At 35.9% G+C, this 25,171-nt stretch overlaps 1 protein-coding gene and 1 long non-coding RNA gene across 3 annotated transcripts in view; one reads left to right on the top strand and one right to left on the bottom strand.

Annotated features, from left to right (window-relative positions):
- Window positions 1-14,392, bottom strand: part of stk24b (serine/threonine kinase 24b (STE20 homolog, yeast)) — a 67,028-nt gene extending 52,636 nt beyond the window's left edge. The window contains 1 exon segment of the mRNA NM_213477.1: window positions 14,279-14,392. Coding sequence (NP_998642.1) covers window positions 14,279-14,284 — 6 coding nt within the window. The 5' untranslated portion in view covers window positions 14,285-14,392.
- LOC103911182 (uncharacterized) overlaps window positions 1-24,907 on the top strand; it is a 32,653-nt gene extending 7,746 nt beyond the window's left edge. Inside the window, exons 3-7 of one of the 2 annotated variants that reach the window (XR_012407694.1) lie at window positions 10,551-10,633; window positions 14,310-14,410; window positions 18,396-18,463; window positions 19,063-19,163; window positions 19,235-21,111. This is a non-coding gene — a long non-coding RNA (uncharacterized lncRNA). Of the gene's footprint in view, window positions 1-10,550; window positions 10,634-14,309; window positions 14,411-18,395; window positions 18,464-19,062; window positions 19,164-19,234; window positions 21,112-22,663 lie in introns of those variants that run through there. The other variant, XR_012407693.1, reaches the window with a different exon arrangement.
- Window positions 24,908-25,171: the final 264 nt, after the last annotated feature.

Genomic DNA, 25,171 nt, shown 5'->3' with positions numbered 1-25,171 from the left:
TAATTTTGAATGTGTGCTGCCAGTCTTTACAGATGAGCCTTCTGAGATTATTTTGAGCAACACTACATCATTTTAAGTCATATTGACAATTTATTTCAAACAGGTATACGCTAGCATTTCTTATTATCAACGAACACACTTACTGGCGTCTTGATTATTATTGGATTAAATCTGGATTAACACATGAGAGGACGAAAACATCCCTCAGAATATTTCATATTTGCTTTGCATAAAAGCTAAACTGCAAGCCAACTCGCAAGTCCATAAGCTTGTCAGTTCAACTCTTTATCTCGGCAATCTCTATTTTCTGGAATGCTCGGTTGAGCTTCACCTCCTGAGGCATCAGATACTTCTTCAACCGGACCTTATGCTGAGAATAAAAACCGCCTAATCCTCAAACACTCTCAAATTCCTCCAGAGGGGCTCTTCATCGCAAATCTGCTCAATTTTCTTCAAAGCCCCGGCAGACCTGTGAAAATTGGGTGGATATTTAGTGAGGGCCGATCAAAACAGGCTTGAAGTGCACCACCCTCGACCCATAAACCTCCCACACACACCGACAAACCTGCGTGTGGATCTGTACATTGCGGTTTTACAGAACGATAATAAAAATGTAAAGTTTCCTACAGGCTGGGGTGTCATGTCAATCACCGCAAATGTTTACTGACTGGTTCCCTGGGCGCTGCTATCTATTCTTAGACCTGAGCAAAATGCTACCATTCCCCCCTTTTTCTCTGCAATTTTCCTCTCACGCACACCCATAGACTCAAGATTCACCCCCTTTTTGTGTGACAGTGACATTGTTCATTTCAAGAAAATGGCCGCATTTCAGCGTGATCATGGGTCTATTAGATTAGGGACATCTATACAGTTCAATTTTAGACTCATTCTCAGGCATGGCAGACAACAGAATGGGTATCAGAGGTTAATTATGTTTCAGAATGGCAGCAGGAGGGGACACTTCCCTACATGAAGACAGCAGATGTTGATCACAGTGCACAGCCTGTGATAAGGTATAGAAACAGAGATGTTTTTATTTTATATGTGTGCGTATTTTTGTATTATAATATTTTATGAATGGAAAGGCATATATTTGGAAAAAGTTAAGAGAGCATGCTATGAGACCATAAGTTATTATTCGTTTCTTGAATTGTAGAAAAGGTAAAATTCTGTGTTTTTCAAAATGTATTCATTTAATTGAACAACGTCCAAAAATACAATTCAAGTCAAGTACAACAAATGTTAAGAAAATTTCAAAAGCTGACGGAAATATAAACAATACCAATACATTAAATGATATACAGGCTTGCACAATTCAAGCGTGATCATGGGTCTATTAGATTAGGGACATCTATACAGTTGTCTTTTTTTTTTTTTTTAGAGCTTTTTGATTTGAGCGTAATACGGACTCAATTTAATGCTTCACTTTATTTTTCAATGCAATAAAACTTGGATTTGTACCTGAAAAATTAAATTTATGAATATTAAATTTGGCCATTAAAATAAATAAATTAATAAAAAATGTACGGGTCTTTTTGTCTGTAGAATTATCAAAAATTCCTAAAAGAACATAATTTTTCCAATGTAAAGAAATATTTTCACCAATATTGACAGCAATAAAGTCGATTACATTTTGGCAAAAAAAAAAAAGACTCATTAGGGCAATAACAAAATAAATTAACAGCTCTCTCTCTCTGCTTGCAAAACTTAGTTAAATAAAGTTTGGCATTTATTCTGAGAAGGAGTTTAAATGAAATCTTTTTAACCTTGTTTGTTAAGAGATAGCGATTAGGCAGAAGTAAAACTTTTTTCCAGTCAACATCAATCATAAATTGATTCCAATATGCTATTGGATTTGCTTTTGATGCAACATTCTTCTGGAAAAGAGCTTTTATTAATCTTACAACTAAAGGAAAAGCATATTTTACCTATATAGACTATTTCAATGTGACGATGTCATTGACCCATGAACATTTCCTGCTCGTCAAACTATTTTTTTAACTGTAACAAGAGGCAATACAATTAATACAATACAATACTGCAGTTTTTAAAGAGATAATGCATTATTTGTTAACTTCTGAAAATTGTAGTTTTTTTATTACACAAAAAAAACTTATTTAAATATGTTGCAGTATTTTTACAACTGTAGTTATTAGTAGCATGAGTAGTGGAATTATTGATATAAACACCGCGATCAAACTATTACCATCATCTAGGACTTTTCACCATATTTTTCAACAAGATCCACACAGGCGGCTCTCAGTAAAGGACCCCACACACACACACACACACACACACACACACACAGCAAAATGCTTTTTTTTTTTTTTTTCATTCGGCATGCGTTATTAAATTGCAAAACACTCTCACCAGTCCTTACTTCTTATTTGTGTCTAAGGGCATACTCACACTATGTACAGTTGCCTTGAACTGGGCCAAAGCACGCTTGTCCTCCCTCCCATCTCCCCTGACGGCCCCAACTCACATTACATTGGGGCCTGGGCATGCTTGCGTCATCGATGATGCGCTGTTAAGTAAGCGCTCTCACTCAGCACAGTGGAGATTTGTTTAGATTTTTCATTGGAGTTGTTCGGAATGCAGTGACACACAGTCAAATATTTCGCTAAACAGATCAGCCACTTTTGACGCTCATAAACAATCATAAAGTCCTCGTGCTGCAGGAATTAGGAGGTTTGCTGAAGGTGCATCTGTCATGCAGTGTGGGGTTTGCGTCTTAAATAAAATACGACAATTTGCATTCATTGAACAGTAAGAATGATTAATTAATCCATATGAAACGGTCCTGTAAAAGTCACGTCTCATATTCAGTTCCCGGACAAGTGAACCGTGCCTGAGCCCGATTCAGAGCACTCACACTTCTCAAACAATCCGGGAAACGAGCCTGGGCACGGTTCGTATAGCATATTGTGAGTACGCCCTAATACCCCAGTTTTTCACAGGTGCATGAATGAAATGTTCATGAGTGAAAGTGTAACTGCGGAACTGCAGTTAAAGTCACCCAAAATTACAGGAATCTCTTACTTGAAAGCTCTTCAAATAAACACCTTAATAGTATTATTGTTTATTAAGGCAAATAACTAGATTACAGATGTCCACGTGAACTTAGTCAGTAGTTTCTTCAAAGTAAGTGAAAGAACCAGAATAGCATCCCGCTGATTTGATTCATGGCACTTTTTTGTCAGGTGGCTCACCGGTCTGGTTTACATCCACACTAAAATAGCAAGGGGAAAATCATTATATACTGTAGCTTGCGTAGAATAGACCCAGCTCCCAAACCAACTTTAAGAATAGATTAACAGCGATATTTGGCTATGGATGTATTGATTAACAAAATCAAAAGATTGGTCTGCAAGATATTATTTATAAAAAAATGAAGTATCTTTATCGGAAAGTGTAAAAACGGAAATAGGTTGCAGTTAGGGTTGGGTTTAGTGTTAAGGTTGGCTTCGGGTATAGAAAAAACATGGAGTATTGAAAGTCCACACAATTCACTGAAACCTGGTGTGTGTGCACCTTATACTCCTCATGTTGTGGGGACCCCCTCAAGTATAGCAATACCGGTTAATTTTGAGCTTTTGGGAGCATTTTGTGTTTTTTTTTTTTTTAGGCCCCCATACATAAAATGGTTCATAAATCACAAAAATAAATAAATAAAAGATTCAATAAAAGTAAAAAATTTAATAAAGGTAAAAATGCAGGCTGTGGTGCGGCACGGTGGTGCAGTGGGTAGCACGATCGCCTCACAGTGCCTCCAAAAAGGTTGCTGGTTGGAGCCCTGGCCGGGTCAGTTGGCCTTTCTGGGTGGAGTTTGCATGTTCTCCCCATGTTGGCATGGGTTTACTCCGGGTACACTGGTTTCCCCAGTCCTGTACCCCTAATGCACCTGTACATGCGCTATAGGTAAAATGAATAAACTAAATTGGCCGTAGTGTTTGTGTGTGAATGAGTGTGTATGGATGTTTTCTAGTACTGGGCTGCAGCTGGAAGGGCATCCGCTACATAAAACATACGCTGGATAACTTGGTGGTTCATTCCGCTGTGGTGACCCCAGATGAATAAAGCGACTAAGCTGAAGGAAAATGAATAAATAAAGGGAATGCATGCTGTGTTATGCTGGGGTTGGGTTTAGGAGTAGGGGATAGAATAGTGTGTGAGTGTGTGCGTGTGTATATCATATCTTTGTACCTTAGAGAGTCTGAAACATACAGCAGATGTTGAGTCTTTTACTTTGAGCTCGTACTTTGATGTGTGTCCCCTATCAGTTCTGTGACCCAGAAGTGAAACACAGACTGACCTCAGTCACAGGAAGATCACACTCAATATTCTGTCACCTTTCCAGCTTACAGCGTTCCACCAGCAGTAAAATACACTATAAAATAAAACCTTCAACCACATCCTTGATGAAAGCAGCTCCACTCTTAGTAATAAAGATACGAAAGCTGTCACTGAGGTGGTACAATTTCAAAAGCTATATTTGGTACTTTTAGGTACAGTTGAAGTCAGAATTATTAGCCCCCTTGTGTATTATTTCCCACAATTTCTGTTTAATGAAAAGAAGATTTTTTTTCAACACATTTCTAAACATAATAGTTTTAATAACTATTTTTTGTTGTTGTTGTTCAGATCTTATTATTAACATTTAGCCAATAAAACAACAATTTCAAAAATATTTGAAAAATAGAGACAAATCATCTTTGCTACAACAGCGTCTCCCCCGCCCCACTGCACCATTTCTATACAATATATTATGCACAGGCCTAATCTGGTTTACATTTTTGGCACAATGTAAATTTTTTTTGGCACAACTTAAATTTTTTTTTATGTTTAATCCACTTAAATTTGTGAAAACAATTATGTTAACTTAATCGAAAGTGACAGGCGAGTCCCTGCATTGATCCCGTGGTCCAGCCTGAACACCTGCGGGTGACCTACTCGCATCTGCAGCTTTTCCGCAATGGACATCCAGCGTTCTCCAGCCTATTGCCTAGACTGCAGCTCTGCACAAGAATTTTGGCCAGAGGAGAAACGTCCCCCAACTGAGCCTGCTTTCTCTCAAGGTTTTTTCCTTCACTTTCGTCAATTGGTGAAGTTTGTTTCATGCCACTGTCGCCACTAGCTTGCTTGGTTTAGGACTTTAGAGCTGCGCATCGATGGATTTTCTCTTCAGTGTTTGGACTTTCAGCAGTGAAATTTAAACCACACTGAACTGAACTGAACTTTAACTCTGAAAACTGGACTGACACAGTTTCAATTTACTAGAACATTTCTGTTAAGGGGCGAAGCAGTGGCGCAGTAGGTAGTGCTGTCGTCTCACAGCAGGAAGGTCGCTGGGTCGTTGGTTCGAGCCTCGGCTCAGTTGGCGTTTCTGTGTGGAGTTTGCATGTTCTCCCTGCATTCGCGTGGGTTTCCTCCGGGTGCTCCGGTTTCCTTCACAGTCCAAAGACATGCGGTACAGGTGAATTGGGCAGGCTAAATTGTCCGTAGTGTATGAGTGTGTGTGTGTGAATGCGTGTGTGGATCTTTCCCAGAGATGGGTTGCGGCTGGAAGGGCATCCGCTGCGTAAAAACTTCCTGGATAAGTTGGAGGTTCATTCCGCTGTGGTGACCCCGAATTAATAAAGGGACTAAGCCGACAAAAAAATGAATGAATGAATGAATTTCTGTTAAGCTGCTTTGACACAATCTACATTGTAAAAGTGCTACAGTATATAGATAAAGATGAATTGAATTGAAAGAATTAGGACAACATGTACGAATTGTGTGGAACCCTGCATTTCTTTAGAGTGAAGATTGGAAGCTTTATTTTTGTGACAGTGCCAGCTTCCTTTATTTGTAAAAGTGTGCGATTTACGATGTTACGCAATTCCACAGAATCACAATACCACATTTTTCTATTCATTAACATCTTAATTTGTTTGCTTGGCCTCAAAAATACAGTATCTCCTTTAGAATAAACTGCAAATCTTTATATATATATATACTTTCCAGAGATTAGCCCTCCCTTTCTCGGCTTGCCATTTGCTTAATTGATCTATGGCTATTACATTGTGGGCCATCAGTCTTCAGTCGAGCCTAATTTATTACGTTTGTGTGTGCGTGCATGTGTGAGCGCATCCATGCATATGTACAGGAGTCCGTGTGAGTGTGTGAGATAAGTCTCTTACTCCGACCCGGCGCGCCATGAATCACTGTGCTGCTATGCCGCGGATCTGAGATGTCATTGTAATTAATGGTAATACAAGGCAGTGGAAACAGTAGCAGACCTCCGAGCTCTTTAATTAGCTGCAGTGATGAAGGAAGACACAGAGCAGAACAAGAGACCCGCGATGGTGATGAATAGACCGATGCTAGGAAACACCAAAAGAGCCGAGGATCTAGCAAGACCTCGCAGGCCCGCTGTATCGCTCTGTCATGCTCGGAGAAAATGGACACAGAATCTCTGACTCGAAGGCAACTGGCATTATTCATCACATTTTGATTGTGCGCGAGACACCATCCAGGAGTAAAAGCTGTAGATGCTATAGTGGTATTTTGCTCAAAAGAAGATGCGCAGCTATAAAGGGCAGCACTACCGGTGTCGTAGCCTGCTCATGTTAAGAGGCATTCGTCATTGCCAGGGTCCTACGACTTAATTAAGCTCTCAGAACATCCCACCCCTCCACCCCATGTGGGAGACACGTTTTAATCTAAATCACAAAGCAGACTGGTCTAAGCTTGTGTAAATAAGCAGCGAACATGCCTTCTGGGAATTGTAGTTCTGGTTTAGGGTGCTGTTAAGCCAATTATTCTAGTCAAAATTGCTTTAATGATGGCATGTAAACAATTGAGCACACAACATCATATATCAAGCTGCATTTTCAGGAATGCTGATATAACATTCCGGCAGCACTTTCCAAAGTCGTACAACAATTCGCAACTATTTCAATTTGTTTCAACTAATTGGTGTGACCTTATTCAAGCTTTTCAAACGATTTGCTCATACCCTGCAAAAGGGTGGTGAAACTATTGTTTAAAAAATAAAATGTCATACATTTTCATACAATTGGCATCCGTGTGAATATTCACTCATTTATTCATTCATTTCCCTTCTGTTTAGTCCCTGATTATCAAAGGTCGCCACAGCTGAATGAACCGTCAACTTTTTACAGCATATGTTTTACACAGCGGATACCCCCCCAATCCCTCCACCCCCAAAAAAATTTAGTTTCACAGACAGAAGATTTTTTTTTAACACATTTCTAAACATAATAGTTTAAATAACTCATTTCTAATAACTGATTTATTTTATTTTTGCCATGATGACAGAAATTAATATTTGACTGTATATCAAGACACTTCTACACAGCTTAAAGTGAAATTTAAAGACTTAACTAGGTTAATTAGGCTAACTAGGCCGGTTGGCGTAATTAGGCAAGTTTTTGTATAACGATGGCTTGTTTTGTAGACTATCTAAAAAATTTTAAACTGCTTTTATTCTAGCCGAAATAAAACAATTAAGACTTTTCTTCAGAAAAAAAGATCAGACATACAGTGAAAATTTCCTTGCTCTGTTAAACATCATTTGGGTAATATTTAAAAAAAGGAAAAAAAATAAACAAAAGGGGGGCTAATAATTCTGACTTCAACTGCATATTTATTCATAGGTCTCACAAAAATAGCGTATATATCTACAGTTGAATAAAACAAAATAAAATACAAATAAACTTACTTAAAGGTGCAGTATGTAAGTTTGACACCCAGTGGTTGAAACAGGTATTACATTCCTGGATCAAAACAAACGCAAGCGCAAGTTGCCAGATTGAGGATAGAGTCTGACAATCAAGCCAAAGGCTGATTTAAGTCGTGTTCTAAAAAAAAAAGCAACGGCACACAATATAGGGAGTATTCAGCATATTAAATGGAGTTTTTTGTCCTAACCAACACCTGAAATTGATATATTAGAAACTGTTTCTATTTCTTGCAGCTGAGTAACAGACAATTTTGACAATGATGTGCTTTATTCAGTGTTAAATGCTAATATTATGAGTTTGAATGCCATTTTGCATTACATTTATTGCCATATACTGAAAGCAGCAGCAGATAGTTTACCTCAGATGTTGAAAATAAAATAAACTGTTTAAAATTGAACTTTAGAACTGTGACTCAGTGTACACATATCAGAGATTCAGCATGTGCATTTAATAATGTTAAAGAGGTTTAATATGTATTATTAAAGCAGGGTTTCCCAAACTTTTCAGCCCGCGACCCCTAAAATGACAATGTCAGTAAATCGCGACCCCCAATATCCTCTGAGGTGGTTATAAATATAGATATATGGCGCGCACACACCAACAGACCAAAGTCTATTCTTTGCTTAATTTTCAGTCAGTGATGTAAATGTGGCAGAAAGTTTAACCTGGTATTATAAAATCAATCTGCTGCATCTGACGCTACTGCTGTGTCTTTAATGTAATGTATTCACCCCAGGGGTTGCAGTCCAATAGAACTAGTAACTATAAGCTACTATAGTAACTATACAGTATAACTATAATCAACTTGGGTTTAATAAAAATAAATAGATTTTTGGAAATCACCAGGAGACTCCCCATTCAATGTCCTGTGACCCCTCGGGGGGTCCCGACCCCCACATTGCGAACCTCTGAATTAGATTATAAACCTTACCATTTTGTGAGTGAGTGCATAAACTTTGCTTCTGAATGGCTGTATCTAAATTTCTGACCTGTTTCGTCTGGTGCAAATAACTCAATTGCTGATCACTGAAAATCTCATCATGTAGAATTTAAGAATCATAACAGCGCTAATATTTGGAGCATCAACAAAAGTGGTTGTGTAAAAAATTGCTTGATTAAAAGTTGAATTTAGTGATACAGCATGGGAATGTCCATGCCGTATCACAAAATTCAACTTTTAATCATTCTAAATATTATTTAATTGGATAAACATCTGATTTTGTTTCCTGCAAACAGCAGTCATCAAATGATTTGGTTTAGGAGATTACAAAAAGCATAAATGGCTGCTTAAAATCTCATATTTCATGATGAACTTTAAGATTGATTAAATCACAGGGTTTCTGTGGGGTCTTAAAAAGTCTTAAAATGTCCTAAATCTCAAAAGCTAATTTTTAGTCTTTAAAAAGTCTTAAATATACCAAAATATTGTGTTGTAGGTCTTAAATCTTTTTAACAGATCTTAATTTTTATTTGTTCATGTATATACCCAATCTGTCTATTAATACTCAGTCACCAACAATCCCAATCTCATTAAAACCTTTTGGTCCCACTTTATATTAAGTGGCCTTAACTAACATGTACTTACATAGGAATTAATAGTTTGTTACAATGTACTTATTGTGTAAATACATGTATTCACTGTGTACTGATGCTTGATTTAAAAACGTATGTAATTACATCTGAAATTAACTTTTGTAATTGCATTTGTAAATACACTGTTGACCGTCCCTTACACCTTAACCCACCCTTAAACCTACCCATGCCACCAAACCTGTCCATAACCTAACCTCTATCCCAACTCAAAAGCACCACAAGTGTTCTCAAATACATTATAAACACAGTAAGTACATTGTATTTATTTTTCTGATGCAAGTACATAGTAGTTAAGGACACTTAATATAAAGTGGGACCAACTTTTTATTTAAAAAAAACATTTTTACCATGTTTTATTTCCTTTTCTTACAGTAACATTTGTTTAAATGTTCTCCATTTATTTACCACTGAGGATACTGACCTGACTTATATTTTATATTATTAAATTGTTATTGTTCTGTTATTAAATGTATTAAATTATAAACATTTTTGATAAAGCAAGTCAAAATATGTTCCAACTCGGATATTTAAAACAATCCTTAGCATTTAGCCTGGTCTAAAAGTCTAAAATGTCATTCATAATGCTCTTTAAAACTCCTTAAAAGTCTTACATTTTACTTGAAACCTGCAGACACCCTGAAACAATTTCATAAGAGTAATTTTTTCCATGTTTTAAATGTCTTGCCAGATTGAAAAATGCCATGTTTGTCCTGCAGCATGATACTACAAATGAGTTTCTGTCTACAAACAGTGTCGAACAGTGACTGATAGTTGATGTCATGCGAAAGCAGCATGCTATCTTCATTAAATGATATATGATCATTTCTGAGCACAAATTAATAGGCTTTATGAGCGTCGAGCTGCAAAATGATGACAATGATGCCAGTTTACCATTTAGATTGATCTGGTCTGTCTTCATACGTGTCATTAATGAATCCAATCGATCATGTTCAATGAATCCTTTACAAATCAAAAGAACTGCTGACCTTTCGGTAAGAGCTCAATCACTATTTGCAGAGTGCTTTGTCATTTTTTTTTTTTGCACAGAAAACAGGACTGAGGGGTTTGGATTGCTGGATTTCTCTTAAAAGTTAAGAAGCTCCAGTATTTCCCAACCTGTGATATTTATAGGATGCCTATAATGCATCATTGCTAATATGCAATACTTAGTAACATTGTTGTAATGTTTTGTGTGCTTCTTTTTAGGCAGAATGGGGTCATATTGTTCGCAATCTGAGCGTCGCTTTCTGAATACTGATGGGGTGGAATAATGACGGGACACAGCACAGGTAAACAGAGGGTCTGATTCCCAGTGGTCCGTGTCTTATTGGAGAGACGGTGTGAAACTGTGTTTGCTCTAGTTCTACCAGACTTTCCATTACAATGAAGCAGGTCGAGGCACAGTTCCGCATAAATACCTAGCGAGACAGGTGTTATGAAAAGAATCTACATTTGAGCACATCTGCCAGGATTTTTTTTGTCAGTACTCACATCTGGACATTCAGCCTACTTTTTCAATACTGCAAACCATCCAAGATTGCTCGGTTTCTCAATCATGGATCAAGTTTGCAACTTCCTGCTGTAATTATGACAATCTGCCTTTTGATAGAGATGGAATTATGCAAAGAGACCGTTTAAACGAGAAAACTGACAAATAGTTAACCTTAAATCAGATAATCAATAAATCATCCAAGGCAGAGAGAGATAAAGGAGCTGTTGAAGGAAAAGAGATTAGGGTCCTATGAAAAACTGTTTGTTTTCAATAATCTTTTTTTATATATGAGCAATTCCATGCAAATGTCAACCTTGCCATGAAAAAAAATTTAGTTTTCACCAAAATATGGAAACCGTTTCTGGGTTTTTTGGGTAAGCAAGTATTTTACAGTACTTTAGAAATGCTCAAATGCATCTGTCAGTTTTTAAACTATTCTTTGTAATTTATCAAAGTCACACAAGTGGCAAATTCACATCTGTCACATCCATAACGAGAGATTTCACATACATGACGACACTTTTTTAATCATAAATTGAAAATATTAAATTAAATAAAACCAATCATTTTTGTTTGATAGAGAGCCAACTCATATCCTTTTGATTATCAATGTTTCTTTCTGGTTGTGCAGTTTAATTCACAGAATTTCTACAAAGTATGTTGTATACTGTAAACCCACAGACTTGTCATATCTGTAACACATGTTCATTTTCCTCACTTAAAGTACAAAACATATTTAGAGATTGATATTTTTCTGGTCCCTTAACTCTGTGGTTGGTAGTTCTGGAAAATATAAACAAAGGTTTCAATATAATGTTAGCATCTACTTTCTATGTGAATTTATATTTTGAGTTTTAACTGCAAATGACACATCCATAGCGCTGGAATCGCTCATATATATTTTTTCTGGACAATTTTAATAGTTAAAATTAATTTTAGTGATAAGTTTTTCCAAATATTTTGTTTAATTCCTGTTGAATTAAAACACAAAAAAGTGCTGTACAATGCTGCGACGTTTATACTAAACTGAACTGAAGTGCTTTTAATTTAGAACTACAACATTTGTGGAATGTTTCATTATTATAAACTTTACCTTCTTTTTCTTTACGTTAAGCTGCTTTGAAATTCTATGTCGTAGAAAAACGATTTACGAGAAAAGATAAATTGAATTCACTGTTAAAAAAAACTAATTGTTATTTATTATCTAGTTCCACACACTTTATTATGTTCCCTTAATTACTCTTTTCCAAATGATTCATTAATTATTAGTTGGCACAAACTTAATTCCAACTATAAAACGATTATAATATTGTCTGGATTTGTGCATTTGTCCAGTCAATGTTAACCAATCTGAATGTTAACATTCAAGATTTGCATTTACATTTAGTCATTTAGCATTATGCCTTCAGTGATTTAAGAAGGAGAGGCAATACACACAACAAGTGCAAATTATACAAAGGTGCTGTTTTTGTTTTTTTTAGAGGGAGAGAGAAGTGTGTTTCTACAGGTGGTTTGTCAAGCCCACCTACCTGTGTGTCGCACACTTTATAAAAGCACAATTATTTTTTGATATGGAGTGATTGTTAGGAAGTGTCTGGTGCATGTGTCGGTTAAAGTGTCGGAGAGATGAAAGTATGTTTTTTCTACAGTCAAACTACTTATTTATTTGTTCAAACTACTTTTTAAAAATAAGCCGAAACAACACAGTTCTTGAGCGTTTTGCGGAAAACGTAATAGTTTTATGTTCAATCCACTTAAATTTGTAAATATATATATGTGTGTGTGTGTGTGTGTGTGTGTGTGTGTGTGTGTGTGTGTGTATATATATATATATATATATATGCTGTATGTCTGCCCATCTCACTTAATAGTTCTCCTTAATAATAATCAGAAAAATCTAATACATTTTAGATGCAATCATGTGTAAATCTTTTAAATTAAAAAAATAAATTAATAATTAAAAAGAACCCTTGTCTACATAGTCTACATGTGTCCACATTTGTTCATGTAAAAATGTTATTTTAGCACATTAGCACAATTTCTTTATGGGGGAAAATTGTATTAAATAAATATAATGCATTTGCCTGGATATCAACTGTTAAGTAGACCCTCAAAATGGGCATTATAAATTACTTTAATATAATACTTTTAAAAAAATTCTTTAATGCTAAATGAAACAAAGCAAATTAAATCATGCAAGTTTTTCTAATTCCACATTTTTACTAAAAAATCTGCAATATTTTTAACCACAATTGTCATAATTGAGCGTATTCGCCTGTTGCTGAACACTGTTTGCTTTGCTAATGATTATTTCTTAAATGGTTTTCAGTATAGTTTTTACACACACCGCCTCATACCTAATAGCTCGTCGCTTGCTGCAGAAGATATACCTTCCTTGTTTTAAAGGACTCACATCATTAAAGATGCAATTTAGATAATTAGCAGAACACTCATGGTGGAAGCTAATTGAATGGGTTAATGGCCATGCAGGTGTTGATGCATGGTCTCTGTGGGACATTTTGTGTTCTTCTGGTCAAAAACAAAATCCCACTGTGCTCTTGAAATCCATCTTGGACAAAGTTTCATGTATTAGGCTCTGTTGATAACAAAACTATTCATAGCATGGCAATCTATACATGAACTAATTATTAATGATGCAAACAGCACATGTAGGTCTGCAATATCATTAAACATTAATAATATTAAAGTCTTATTTATATGTGTATGGTTTGTACACTCCCAAAGTCTCCCCTCAAGGCTGAACTACTCTGATTTCACACAGTGAATTTTGTAGTCTCGGATGGAATTCAGCTCCAGGTGGGATTTAAATGTCCCATGAGATTGAACACATCAGACCCTGTCAGTCCAAAAAGCAGAAAGGACAAAACATCAGGGCTATCATTAATGTCTAAGGGAAATTAAAATGTACTGATTATTGACAGTTGTGAATGTAGTTAACTCAAAATATACTTAAAGTTGATTCTACTCATTTAAAAAGAGTTTTGAACTCGGTGTTGAAGGTAATGAGTTAAATAAACACCTCATTACTTCAACTTAAATGGAGTACGTTCACGGTATGCATATGGATTAGTTTTTTAACTCAAATGGTTTGTTGCAATCAGTTTCCTCAAAAAGTTTGAGTTACTGTCACTTTTTGGGTTTTACAGTGTATTATTATTACCTAAAAAGTACAAATGGGTATCTCAGAGTACCTTAAAGGTACACAACTAAACCTTAAAATTACAAAAGTATACCCTAAAAGTGTCACGGCCACACAAGGAAGACGAATGATAAAATTTCAAGGGCGTTCATTCAAACGTAGCAACAACAATGGTTAGGTGAAGCAGGTGAATGATGTTGTAGAGAGTAAGCAATCTCATACACAACCAATTCAATGCATAAGCTCATTACTTTGGTTAAACGCCAACATAAGAATACTCACTTCCATTAAACAGGTTTATCTGCATTCGCAGGAGAAGGACAGTCGGAGGGAGAACATCCATGGAGGAGCACAGGAGAATTCAGGAGAGAGGACTATGCGTCTTTGGTTCCAGCTGAAGACTGAGTGAGTGAGGTGAGTATTTATAGTGAGTTGTTGTGATTGCAGGTGCAGGTGATTGGTAATCAGGTGAGGGTTCATAGGTGTGGTGTGTGGTGGATGATGAGGGAGTGTGGTGATTTTAGCTGTTTTGCAATATGCGTTCTTAAGCGGTCTTGCTTCCTTATGTTCTCGTGTAACGTCATCATCAGCTGCTTAAGTTCAGTTCCAATACTCAAGACCATAAGAACGCGTGAAACTTCCCGGATGTGTTCTAGATATCGAGGCACACGGATGCAGACTTGAGCACCGAACTTGCTATAGAAGTCCCAGAAGTCATTGCGACTGGAGGTGGGAAGCGCAGCATTTTATTTAGATTTGTTATTAAAGTTCAGAGATATCCCTTATTTATCTCAGGAGTTTCCCTAAATGAAACAGTGAATATAAACATTATCATGAAAATCTTAATAAAGGGTTAAACACATTAAGTGTTAATTTAACACATTAAGGGTGTTTATTTGCTAAAATTCATATTAAAATGTTTTATTTATATTGTGCAACGTATATTTAAATGTTTTAAATAGTATATATTTTGAAAAGGGGAAAAGCAAATAAATCGTTGTTTGAATGTTGTAATGTTTAAATTTTTCTATTAAAAAAGCGCAAAGGTCACGTGACCATCAGCATCTCATTTCCCACAGGACACGTCCTCTTCCAGGACAGGACCTGTTCTTGTGGTCTCCCGAGTTTGTTCTTCCGAGGACAACTGGCAAGATCAGTCTCCACAAGAACACAAGTCCATTCTCTGAGTTTATAGAACTGTGCCGTTTTTTTATTTATTTTTTTAAATTTTTTTTTTGTTTGTTTTTGCTTTGTTTTATTATATATAATTAACAAAATACAGTTTCTATAGTTCTGGTGATAACCTTAAATCTTCTTTACTAAAAAAACAAAAAAAACAAAACACCTATTGGCCTACTGTACAGTATATGACAGATGGCACAATCTAACTAAACATGATGCTTGTTATAAACTATGGGCTACATTATTTGAGCATTCATTATGACATTGATATGATCTGTTGTGTCCAGCTTATGTTTCCTTTTTAATATTAAGATTGTTCTTTAAAATCTGTAATAGGCTACCCTAATCGTTGGTAAAATAACCAACCTTTTAGCAAAGTCTGATATTTTCCTGCAGGTTTGAAGCAGACTAAACTAAACCCTCTGAGGCGAGTTTTACTTAATTAACATTTCCTCGTCTAAACTCGCCACGAGTGAAATGGAGAAACTAAAAGCATGTCTGAAAAATAATGTTTTTTGTCTGAAAAATTATTTTTTGAAACAAATTTTGTTTGCTATAATTTGTTGGTAATTTTAATGTATTTTTGTTGGTCAGTTATCTATACAATGAACAAGTTGAGATGAAGTTCAAAACAAGGTCCGCTTATAGGCTAGTATGCTTCAAAGCACAAACTGACAAACAGGTCTGTTAAATAAAAAATTTATATATATAAAGTAACAGTGAAATATTCACAGTTTTGGAGTAGCCTATATTAGGCTATATAATTTTCTGTTAATGACAATTACTATGCACTGGGCCGTCAGTTTCACTTTTAGCCTATTAATTTAATCAACTACTTTAACCAAAATAAGCCAGGCTTTACCAACTATTTGCACCACTTAAAGTATTCCCCTCGGAAGAATAAACTCAGTCGGAAGGATGAGAGAAGAGAAACTTATTGTAAGAATAATCTTACGGAGCAGCACATGTCATGTCTGCACAACATGATTTAAAAACAGCAATGATCTCCATGTTTCAAGTCAAAATAAATCAATTTAATGCAAAACTAAAAGCATTTCTCCATCGATTACTTATATTAACAGGAACAATTAGTCTTAAAGTTTTTCGAGCTGTCATTAACGTGACGCGCAGTTTGAATTGTGAATGAATGGAGAATGATTGACAAGTGCAGTGGCGGGAAGCGCTGAGCTGAACATGAATTTAACCATGTGAATATTAATCTGTGCTTCACATTAAACTATAAAATGACTTCAAAACATTTGGGATATAGTATAGGCATACATGACAACTTTCTAGTGCCTTTCAATAGGCTACCTCAATGGCTTTTGTTGGCTTATAAATTACAACAAATATAGCACGCGCGCAAGATCGGATTTGGATTGGTATCAAATATGCAGTATCCTACCAATATCTGATCCAGGTATCGGGATTGGTGCATCCCTATTAAAGACACAGATGAGAGGTTTGCACTGACTGTGTGGGCTATATTTTGCGTGTTGTTTTTGAACCCAAATAAGGCCTAAATGTATGCTGTGTGTTGTTGCTCAGTGGAAACGGGCCATAAGGTTATCTAACACAAGCTCATTTTGAAAACGTAGCCCTGCGGACGTTTCTGGAGACCACGAGTTACGTATGTATGATTTTATGTATGGCTGCATTTCGTTTTTTCAAGCGAACGCTACAGGGCAGTGTGACATCGCTGCTGTTCGTGCTCGCCGGCTGGGCTGATGACTCAACTCCTCCATGTGGAGGGTTTTCCTGCTGCAACCAGTTTGTGCGGTTAGCTCGTTGTGTTACGTCGGCGGAGCGGAGGCCCAGAGGAGGTTGAGCCGGCCGCGTTCGATGACTGTGTTCCAGTCCGCGGAAGAGCGGTTCCTGTAATCAGGTGAGACAAAAAACAGAATCCAAAAAATAAAGCAAACGAGTCCGTAACAGGGCGAAAATGCGGTGAAATCCGAAAACGTGGTCAAAATCAGACTAGCGCTTTTCTTTTTCTGCACAGCTTTTGTAAATCGTTGCTTGGGTTTAGAGAAGAAGAAGGAGGAGGAGGAGGGTGGCTGGGTCGGCTGATTGGCCAGCCACCCAGTCAGTCCTTCAGTTATTCATTCAGTCAGTCGGTCAGTCGGTCGCTCAACAGCGGCCTCTGGCGGCTTTTTACGCGAGAACATCGTGGGCGCGAACAGATTCGTGAAAACAAAAACTGCGCAAATACGTGCCTTCCGGGACGTATTTTGCGGTCTCCAGAAACGTCCGCGGGGCAACGTTTCCAGAATGAGCCTGGGTTGCAACTATCATAACGTCACAATCTTACACTGGCCCATGTTTAAAGTGGACACACGCTCTTAGTATAAGTTTATTCTTTTAAATAAACTTTGCAAAGGTGTACTTCTTTCAAATTTCCCCTACAGCCATTTATTCTACAGCCAAAACCTAATTTAGTACTTTTAGTTCACATCAAGCGAATGAGCGTTTGTTGTCAATTCAAACGATATCAACAGTATTGATTGTAAAATAGCACAAAACTTCTAAAACTGTACTACACAAGCATATTCTGCTGGTTTAGATTGTGGTTGTCCACTTTTTTTATATTTCATGTGCTCAGTTGTCAATATAAGCCCTGCAAGGATTTGCACAAAACCACCCCCATCCCGCTCCTATCAGTCACAGATAGACTCTTAGTATGGGCTCTTATAGCAATCCTCTGCTTGAGTTCTGATAAGAGTCTTACTGCTTTGTAGCAGAATCAATACTGACATCAAAAGCTCCAAAGTTCACAGAATTAAGTGCCTTACAGACACCTCGCAACCAGCAGCACCAAATTAGTACGTCACATGTAGGACACCATGCGACGTTACGTAAATGGTAATAATAAAAACACATATTTAAATGTCTCTGCCATGTTGTCCCATTCATGTGGCAGCATCTATTAAAAGGCTGGCGGTGGCATCATGGGAATGCAGACTAATCAACTTTGTTTAGATGACTGTGTTCATGTCAGTCTCTCAAGGGTCAGCTGTTTATTTAATGCAGTGGGACTGATCTATTACGGAAGATGACCTTATTACAGAACGTGACTACTTAAATTCCACTCACATTTCAAAGCTCGATTCCCCTCCATTTAATTTCTTTTAGATTAATTAACGGCATCCACTCTGTCATATTTCATTTGTATGTTTCCATGGCGACCGCACACTCACCAACCCCCCATGGCATGAAGCACAGGGATGGATAAAGGAGGAGGAGGAGGTGTTTAGGAGGAGGATCCTTCAGTCAGATGATTGGGAGGTGAGCGGGGCTACAGTTTGATTTACAGTGCCATTCAAAATGCAGATTAATGGCTGGAGAGATGGGTGTGGTCGTCGCTAGCCGTTAGATGAGATAAATGGGCAGAGAGGCAGGGAGACAATAATGCATGGAGATTAAATATGCCTGCGCTCCAGTCTTTAAGGAGCAATTTGATGTCGTTTTAAAAGGTCATTATTTTGGGTGTACTAGAATAGGTTAATATGCTTTAATGGGAAAGAAAAAAAGCTGGTTATTTTTAAGATACTGTATACCCACAGGTACTTTCCTAAAAGTAATTTTCCATTCTTAAAAAAATATATCTATTAATTATTAGTTGTTTAGTTTCTCTCAATTTATAAGTGTTATCTGTTTATTCACGCTTTCGAATTGCATTATTATTATTTAACACCTTCACTGTCACACTCTTTGAACATAGACGTGAAGAAGACATGCATGTTCAACTTAAATGATTGCTAATCTTCAATGGTGCACAAATAAAAAGTTAAATAAAACATTATTAACCAAAAGTTATGCGCCTTTATGTTTATGAAAATAATAAAACATTCATTCATTCATTCATTCATTTTCCTTTGGCTTAGGCCCCTAATTATCAGGGGTCGCCACAGCGGAATGAACTGCCAACTATTCCATCATATGTTTTACGCAGCGGATGCCCTTCCAGCCGCAACCCAGCCGTTAGGTGAGATAAATGGGCATTCACTCACACACTCATACAATATGGCCAATTTAGTTTTTTCAATTCACTTACAGTGCATCTCTTTGTACTGTGGGGAGCCGGACCACCCCAGAGGAAACCCACACAAACACGGGGAGAACATGCAAACTCCACACGGAAATGCCTATTGGCCCAGCCGGAACCACCGACCTTCTTGCTGTGAGGCGACAGTGGTAACCAGTGAGTCTCTGTGCCCCCCATTAATAAAACAATATATTTATATTTCAATATGTTTAATAAAAAACGTATTTTACAAAATCTGTTTTTAGCCTAAAACGTATTAAAAATCAAAGCTAAATATTTGATCAAACTATTTTCCAAATTTGAAGTTGATATCTCAAAAAATTAGCTTTCATCGAGATTTTGTTTGGCGGCAGTGGCAACCATGACCACCAGGTGGCCATATTTCCATTGCTGAACATATAAGGGTGCCTCCTATGTTTTGAGAAATACGAACCATTTTTATTATTATTATTATTATTATTATTATTTTTCATTTTTGACAATGTTTGTAATGTGGACTGAACATTTTAAAGTTGTATGGGCAGTTTGCATATGGATTGCTGTAGCAAAGTAATGCTTTACAACTCTGATGTGCTCTGAGTGTTCTTGTTGGAAATTAATAATTTACTGCTGCTCTCTGTGACCAGATATGGAAACTAGACATTTTAAGCTTTCAGATTCTTTACTTTGTAATGATTGTTTTACATTTTGACATACTTAAATTGTAAATAACATCCACTTTTTAGTATTTACTTTTTAGCATTTGTTCACTGTTTGTGAACAACACACTGTTCATACTAGTCATACTAAATTAAGTGATAGAGTTTAATTTGTAATGAACCCCAAGGTTGTAATGACAGACGTGCAACAGTTTGAAAACTCATTGTGTGCACATTAGTGTTAATTTCGAGTGTTAATTTTATTTGTTGTATTTTTTTGTATTTTTTGTTGTGTTTTTATTTTTCTGTATTTTTCTTTGTTCTGCTTTGGTTTGGACTAAATGTCTTTGTTTTGTAATCAATGGAAACTCAGTTTGATGTTGATTGTTGTCATTTGAGAAAATAATTTTTACATTCAAATTGATTAATTTATTTATTCTTCTGCAAGCACAAACTCGGGGTTTATTTTGCCTCGTCATAGTCCCACAGTCCAAATACATGCGATATAGGTAAATTGAATACACTTAATTGGCCGTAGCATGTGTGTGAAACATATGCTGAATTAGTTGGCTGTTCATTCCGCTGTGATGACCCCTGATGAATAAAAGGATTAAACCGAAGGAAAATGAATGAATGAATGCTTGCATATAAAGTTTTTAAGCATTAGAAGGTAAAAAGCTTGACAAAAAGTCAAGACAACAAACAGTTTTATGTTGCTTGGACCTATTTTAGTAAGATAATCAAGTAGATTTTTCAAGTTATAGAAAGTTTTAATTCATTATTTTAGTCAATTTGATTGAAGTAAGTTAAGATTTCTAGAAAAAATAACTTCATTCAACTAAAAATGTAAGTCTGACTAGGACCACTGCAAGAGTGCATATACACCTATTTGGAAAAAATTGTACTCGATTCCTGTCAATTTTCTTATGCTAACTTGTAAGGCCTTGATTGGTCTTGCACTGCAATATTTGTCTGAGCTTTTAATCTCTTACACCCCTGCATTATCCTCACACTCATCTGATTGGTCATATTATAACTGTGCAATCAACGCAGCTAAAATGTATAGGGGATTGGGCAATCTCTTCATTGGCACCTAAATGGACCCTTTTTTTTAAACATATGAACATTTATATGTATTCTTGTATGTATCACATCATCTTTGCATCAAATTACAAAAAACTAAGTGCTTGTGTGAGGAGTTTAAAATGAAGTGCCAATGGGCAGGACAATAAACTTGATGTTGTTCTTTCTTCAGGCTGCCGTTATCAGTCTCACACTATTTTTTTCTTCTTCTGAAAGTCTTGCTAACACCATTGTGGAGTTTTTTTTTTTTATTATTTCAGCAATGGGATTGTACAAAAAATATTCGTTGTACTCACTGTGCTCTAAGTTTACCCAACTATAATGACTTCCTTTGAGATAGTTCCCTAATAATATTCAAAAATCATACCTGCGTAAAAACAATCCAGAAACTAATCTAAAATACAGTTGAAACCAGAAGTTTACATACACTGTATAAAAAGGCACATAACCATTTAAAAAAAAAGTCAGATGTTAATGTAACTAAACATTTTCTCTTTTAGGTAAGTTAGGATTATTAAATTAGTTTCTGTTATGCTTATATTATATATTATGCGTATATAATAATGAGAGAGAGATTTTTTGAGAAATTGTTATAATTTTTATTGAAAGTCAAGTTTACATACAATAAGATTATTATGCCTGAAAAAGCTCAGATGATGGTGTCAAGGTTTTGAAAGTTTCTGATTAACTGGAGGCACATTGCAACTGCAGAATAGTATTTAAGGAAAATCTCAAACACACTGCTTCCTTGTGTGACAACATGGGAAAATCAACAAGCCAGAATCAACAAGAAAGCCAGATTACAATTTGCTAAAATACTGGGGAAAAGAATAATTTTTGGAGACATGTCCTGTGTTTTTACAAAACTAAGATTAAACTGTTTGGCCATAATGACCAGTGTTACAGTTGGAGGACAAAGGGGAAAGCTGACAAGCCTAGGAACACCATCCCAACTGTGAAGTATGAGGGCGGCAGCATCATGTTGGCTGTTTTGCTGCAAGAGGGACAGGTACACTTCACAGCAGAGATGGCATCATGAAGAAAGGATATTATGTAGAAATACTGAGGCAACATCATAAAGCCCTGATGTCAATCCTATAGAACATTTGTGGGCAGAGTTGAAAAAGCTTGTGTGAGCAGGACAGCCCACAAATGTGACTCAGTTACACCAATTCTGTCAGGAGGAATGGGCCAAAATTCCTGCTAACTATTGTGAGAAGCTTGTGGAAGGATACCTAAAACATTTTACCAAAGTTATACAGTTTAAAAGCAAAGCTAAAAAAAAAAATACCAAGGAAATGTAAACTTTTGACTGTCTAGACATTACTAAAAAATTCTCAATCTCATTATTCTGGCATTTAAGAAATCTAAATAATTTAGGTTATCTTAACGGGCCTAAAATAGTAAACATTTAGTATAATTTACCATCAGACATTTTTTTTTAAATGGTTATGTTCCTTTTTTTAGAGTGTATGTAAACTTCTGGTTTTTATGTACATAAAACTGTTTTCTTCACATTGAAGTTCAGCAAATTCAGGATTATTTTCTTCTTATAGGACATTCATGAGGATTTATTTAACTGATAATTATTATGTATAAGTTTATTATGTTTTTATGATGATTCAAATACTGATTATTTTTTTTATTAGTGTACTTGTATTATAAACATATTTTGTTTATTTTGTAATATTCCGACTATCTTGTCTCTGTCCTTCACAGGTGATCTGTGAATATTATTGAGGAACCATCTCTAATGGTGATGTGAACCAAGATTTGCTTTAATCAATGGAATAGTCAATTTTTCTATCAGAATTCTGAAAGGGAGGAGGGAAAAGCGGATGCTGGCCTGGACTCCCCGTTCTCAAATAATAGCAGCCCCTCTGCCGTTCAATCTTTCCAGACATTTAAATTAAAGGTCACATGCAAATGACTATCTGTAAAGGCATGGCACTCAGCATTGTGCAAAACACCTAAATTCCGCTATGAGAATGAAACAACGTTATGGTGTTTGCAAATGCGCCGTTTCTACTTAATTGCTCAGCAGATTCAATATAGTTGATTTCATTTATAATTCTGTGTGTTTTCCATCCTTTTTGTGGGAGGGATAATGACGATTGTTTCTTTGACGTCATCTGCAAGTTGGGCTTATTTATCTTTTTTCTCTCTGACGCCGAGTAATTCTGGGTGTAATGTGTATTTGGAACACTGACAGTGCGTTTTTGGGGACGTTGTTCACTCAAAAAAGGATAGTTCACCCAAAATTTACTTACCCTCAAATGATTTCAACCCAATATGATGTTGAACACAAAAGATATTATTTTTAAAAAGCTGAAAACCTGTAACCACGGACTTCCCTTGTAGGAAAACAAATGTTATTTAAATCAATGGTTTCAGGTTTTCAGCTTTCTTCGAAATATCTTCTTTTGTGTTCAACGGATTAAAGAAACTCATAAAGGTTTAAAGTTTTTAATCCTTGTGCACTGTTCAAATTTACTACCCCTTTAGTTATGTTCGGGATGAAACCATCCACTGAATTAAAAAAAAAAAAAGATAAGATAAATGAGCGTCAGATAAATATTTTTTCTTTTTTTTTTTTTGCATAAATCTGTTAATCAACATGGGTCCTGATCAAAACTACTAAATTGTTAAGAAAGCTACAGGATTTTAACTTTTTAATTGCCAAATTCAGCAATGATGTCACTGACTTGGTGAAAAAACACACACAAAATGATGCATTTTCAATATATAAAGTAGTTTTATTTTTACTTTTTATCAAAGTCTTGGACATGTAAATGATTAGTAACAACATTGGCTTGATGTATTTATTAAAAAATGTATTATTGTTATGATGCATTGTTAGATTTTCATTGTTTTGTCCCTAATTTACTGTTGGTGGCTGTTTTTGCCCCATTGACTTCCATCATAAAAACATTTATGGTCCATAAATACACAGTCTTTGTTTTTATTTACTTCATGTAGTTCTGAGATGCATATTTTGATTTTCTCAGACACATCAAGGTATGTGCTTAAAGTTTACTCCCACACTCTCACACACTCACAGACACACTTTAATTTGCTGTTATACTCCATATAAAATCCAGAAAGTAAGCTTTTTGTGCAAAGGTATATCTGAAGGGTTAATGGTGCCAACTGATGGTTAACAGTAAAAATTGCGTTAAAAAAATGCAATATTATACATAATGCAACAAAGACAATGTTGTTCCACTTGTCCAAGACTTTGATAAAAGGTAAAAAAAAAATCCAGTTCACAATTTCTTTTTCTGTTGAAAACACGTAATTGTGCTTGTGTTTTTCACCAAATCAGTGAAATCATTTATGAATTTGGCAATTAAAGAGTTACAACCCTGTAGTATTTTAAGCAATTTAGTAGTTTTGATCATCAGAACTGATGTTGATTAACATATTTATGCAAAAAATTGAAAAAAATATTTATCTGATGCATTTTTACAGTTTATTGAGTGGATGTTTTCCCGAACTTAACAATAAGTTAGTAAATTTACTCAGAGAGTATTGTTGAGTTTTTTCTTAATTCAAAGCATTTTCTTAAAAAAATTGTCAAAATAAGATTTGTCACCAAAAATCTTTCCACTAGCTGAAACACAGAAACAGTTATGGCCAAATTAAGACAACAGTACATAAGGGTTAAATATAATTCATATTTTCTTCAGCACTAAAGTGCATGTCATCTGGCAGTACATTATCAGTTTTAAAAAAACTAGTTTTAATTTGTTAATTATTGTTTTCAATAAAGTTACACAGGTCTGAATGTAAATATTATGGTGGAAATAATTGAGCTGAAGTGACTGTTTAAAAAAAGTTGCTTCACTTTTTTTAATAGGCACTGCAAAGTTATTATGTAACACAAAGATGGTCCATCAACACAATACTTCTATTGTATTTAATAGGGAAAGTTCACCCAAATATTAAAACTGGAAACCAGTACCCATTGACTACGTACTTGTTTTTCATTCAATGGAGATCAATGGTAACAGGTTTTCAACATTCTTCAAAATATCTTCTTTTGTGTTTAACTCAAACTGGGCAGCAAGGTGGTGCAGTGGGTAGCACAATCGCCTCACAGCAAGAAGGTTTCTGGTTTGAGCCCTGTCTGGGTCAGTTGGCATTTCTGTGTGGAGCTTGCATGTTCTCCCCGTGTTGCGTCGGTTTCCTCCGGGTGCTCCGGTTTCCCCCAGAAGTCCAAAAGCA

This window comes from Danio rerio, chromosome 6, assembly GCF_049306965.1.
Source record: "Danio rerio strain Tuebingen ecotype United States chromosome 6, GRCz12tu, whole genome shotgun sequence".
Taxonomy (NCBI): Eukaryota; Metazoa; Chordata; class Actinopteri; order Cypriniformes; family Danionidae; genus Danio; species Danio rerio.
The sequence above is the reverse complement of the archived record's forward strand: the minus strand, read 5'-3'. Positions and strand labels throughout refer to the sequence as shown.